At 52.7% G+C, this 3,694-nt stretch overlaps 1 protein-coding gene across 1 annotated transcript; it reads left to right on the forward strand.

The window, feature by feature from the left end:
- Positions 1 to 411: 411 nt before the first annotated feature.
- On the forward strand, positions 412 to 2,313 carry Cby3 (chibby family member 3). The gene is made up of 2 exons (XM_051167262.1): positions 412 to 462; positions 1,693 to 2,313. Exons 1-2 carry the CDS (start codon positions 412 to 414, stop codon positions 2,290 to 2,292), a joined length of 651 nt encoding a protein of 216 aa, XP_051023219.1. The 3' UTR covers positions 2,293 to 2,313.
- Positions 2,314 to 3,694: the final 1,381 nt, after the last annotated feature.

Genomic DNA, 3,694 nt, shown 5'->3' on the forward strand with positions numbered 1-3,694 from the left:
AGAGTTTCTCTGTGTAGCCCTGGTTGTCCTGGAACTCACTCTGTTGCCCAGGCTGGCCTGGACCTCCACCTGCCTCTGTCTCTGGAGTGCTGGGATTAAGGTGTATGTGCCACCGCTGGCCTGCTCAGCAGGACTCTTATTAGCTTGACACATAGTCAGACCATCTTAGGCTACAGAGAAGGGCTGCTCTGTCTCAAAAGGACCCAGATCAAAACAACAAAGACCTAAACAGGACAAGGAGTGCTATTTACTAACAGAACGCCTTCGCCCCCCCTAGAACAGCGTCCCGGGAGCCCAGTAAATGCTCAATAATTTCACTTTACTGAACACACTTCCCTGTTAGCACCTCTTCTACCCTAGGAGGCATTGTGAGTCATAGCTGGCAGGCAAGTGGGGTGAAGTGATCCAGAAATGGGGCCAAGCCTGGGACAGCAGCTTGGGCACCTCCACCACATCTTCCAGGTGAGGAACACCTTGCAAAGAATGTCAAGGAACAGTCTTCTGGGGAGTTGTGCCCTCCAGGATGGATGTGTAGGTATTTGTAGGGATGGTCTCTATGAACTAGAGGGCAGGAATCAGTCTGCCTCTCTCTGCCTGCAGAAGTGTGTGCTGACTTAATGAAGGTGTGGCAGAGGGACCCTGCTGGCATCTCTCTTTACTCCCAGCATGGGCAGGAGAGGTATTTAAAACACACTGTAGCCGGTTGTGGTGGCACACACCTTTAATCCCAGCATTTGGGAGGTAGAGGGCAGGCGGATTGCTGTGAGTTTGAGGCCAGCCTGGTCTACAAAGCGAGTCCTTGACAGCCAAGGCTACACAGAGAAATCCTGTCTGGAAAAACCAAAAAAGAAAAAAAGAAAAGAAAGGAAATGAAAAACCACACACTGTAGAATCAGCACTTTGTAAGTAATTGTAGGAGGTAAGACACTTATCTGGCCTTTACATTGCTTGAAGCAGTGGTCTGCTAGGAACAGAAGTCGACTCCAGTATGCAGAATCCCAGCTACCTTAAAGCTAAGCAAAGGTCTAGGCCAAGGCACCTGTCTCAGGGGGATGTGACCACTGACCACACTGAACTTTAAGACACGTCTTTCCAGCTGGACCAGGAGCATCTCGAGGGTAGACAAAGGATGTGCTGGTGGTATCCTCTGTGCAGGCCAGACCTGGCATGGGGCAGGTGCCGGTGTAAGAATATCATCACCTGAGAGATGCGATTACACTAGACACCTTAGCGGACACTGCAGAATCCATACTAACCCTCGCGTCGCAACCATCAGCAGCCTCCCTTAAAGAATGACAACTCAACCATCCAGATTCCCTGTACTGCACCTCAAGATGCCCTGGCTCACCTTTCTAGCCTACTTTTCTGCTAATTCTCAGAACTAACCCTATCCCCAGGCTCTCCCACACATCTGGAACAACAGCTTTGCCCCACAAGTCACACTTCCTCAAAGCTCTCCATTCTGTTCCCACTCCGCCTAGCAAAGGCCTGCTCTACCTGATCCCCACCTGTGGTCTCTTCCAGCTGCATCTCTGAGAACGGGGTTCCCAGACTTTCACCTATACTCTCTCTTATGCACCCACAAATGAAGGGTCCTGGGGAAGTTGGGTTTGGGGGCTGCCAATCCTGAACGGGCCGCTCACCAGCCATTTGCTTTTCAGCTGTGCCACTGGCTCGCCTTCATCATTCCAGGACAGCAGGGCTCCAAGTCACCCCCCGCGGGCCCACCCACGCTTCAACCTGGAGGCCTTTGACTGCCTGGCCGCGAGCCACGCGGGCCGCCTATGGGAGCAGTTGCGGCAGTTCTGGGCGGACCACTTCTCGCGCCGCTTCTCGCCGCGGAGGCCGCCGCTGCGCCGCATCTCATCCCTGTCCACCTTCTATCTGCTGGACCAACGCACGCGCCAGACCGAGCTGGGGCTGAGCTACGGCGCGCCGCGCACCCGACTGAGCGACATGGCCTTCGTGTTCCGCGGCGGCCGCTGGAGCGCGGAGGTGCAGCGCGCACACGCGCGCACGCCTCTGTCCTCGCCCACCGGCAAGGCCTGGAAGGCGCAGGCGCAGCCGATCAAGAACCAAGTGCTGCTGGAGGAAAACAACTACCTGAAGCTGCAACAAGAACTGCTCATGGATATGCTGACCGAGACCACGGCGCGCATGCATCTCCTGGAAAAGAAGGTGGACAGGGATGCCGACCCCGCGGCCTCGGCGCGCGCCTGGCAGAGGAACATGCGCAAGCCCGAAGATGCGGGCGTGCTTATGATTCAGCCGCGCGCTCTGGAGTCGCGGTGACGCAATAAAACCGTGCATAAAGCCGAGCTGCGTTTGCGCGCTTCGTCTCGCCTCGCCCGGGTGATCTGGTGGTCCATTGGTAGCGGGCAGACCCGGTGCGCCTTTGGTGCGTTGCGTGCGGGCCTGTTGTTCGGGTGCGGGAGTCGGAGAGCATGTGGCGCATGAGCTGGGGAAGCGGTGGTCAGGCTGGGGGTTGTGCTTGGTTTTTTTTCTTGAAACCTTAGATTCTGTTTTCCGGCATTCGCAGGAATAGTTTGCTCTCAGGGTCGTATTTTCTCCTACAGGGAATAAAGGAATCTGTTTGAATCATCTCCCTTAGGGTCCAATTTTCTCTAAGGGGAATAAAGGAATCTGTTTAACCCATTTTAAACAGACAAAACAACAACAGCAATGCTTTGGAAACTGGGTGGCTGGCGGTGGCGCACTTTTTAAATCCCAGCATTTAGGGAACAAAGGCAAGTTGAGTTCAAAAGAGGCCAGTCCAGCCGGGCATAGTGTCTCAAGCCTTTAATCCCAGCACTTGGGAGGCAGAGGCACGCAAATCGCTGTGAGTTCGAGGCCAGCCTGGTCTACAAAACGAGTCTAGGATAGCCAAGGCTACACATAGAAACCCAGTCTCGAAAAGACCAAAAACAAAGAAAAAATAAAAAGAGACAAGCCAGGTCTACAGAGTGAGTTCCAAGACAGCCAGTGCTACACAGAGAAACCTTGTCTGGAAAAACTAAAACAAAAAACTACAAATGCATTGGGGCAGCACAATCTCACATATCCATGTGGCATAATTACACACACAGACACATATAAATATACTGGGGTTATATATATACTGGGGATGGATATATATATTGGGGTTAGATATATACATTACCAACTGGATATGGTGGCACACGCCTAAAATCCCAGCCCTTAGGGAGGCAGAGGCAGGCAGAACACTGTGAGTCTGAGGCCAGCCTGGTCTACAAAGTGAGTCCAGAATAGCTAAGGCTACACAGAGAAACCCTGTCTTGAAAAACCAGAGGAGGGGATGCACCACCACACCCAGCAGCAAACAGCCACGCACACTCGTTTCTAATACACTGGAGGTGGTTGTGGAAACGCTGAGACACATAGGGGAGGCTGAGTCACAGCAAGGGGTATTTGATTCTTTGGAAGGCTCTTGTCTAGGGACCAAATGCACGTCCCTTGTAGGAAAATCCCACAGCGGGTGGTGAGCTCAAAGCAGAGGTCATGAGACCAGAGCCTTTACCTACATCTCAGATTAGTAGAGCGAGGAGCCAGGCAAAAAATGGCTAGTGGTAAAATGTTACTGGTTTGCACCTGTAATTTCATGTAGCACTTGGGAATCTGAGGCAGGAGGACTGTTTCAAGTTCAAGACTAGACAAGGCCTACATAGTTGCAGTA

The sequence above is a fragment of the Acomys russatus genome, chromosome 25 (assembly GCF_903995435.1).
Source record: "Acomys russatus chromosome 25, mAcoRus1.1, whole genome shotgun sequence".
Lineage (NCBI taxonomy): Eukaryota > Metazoa > Chordata > Mammalia > Rodentia > Muridae > Acomys > Acomys russatus.

Coding starts and splice junctions, on each gene's coding strand:
- Cby3 (XM_051167262.1), top strand. CDS start 412: ATGGGGCCAAGCCTGGGACAGCAGCTTGGGCACCTCCACCACATCTTC. Junction 463..1,692: donor ACCTCCACCACATCTTCCAG/GTGAGGAACACC, acceptor TCATCATTCCAG/GACAGCAGGGCTCCAAGTCA.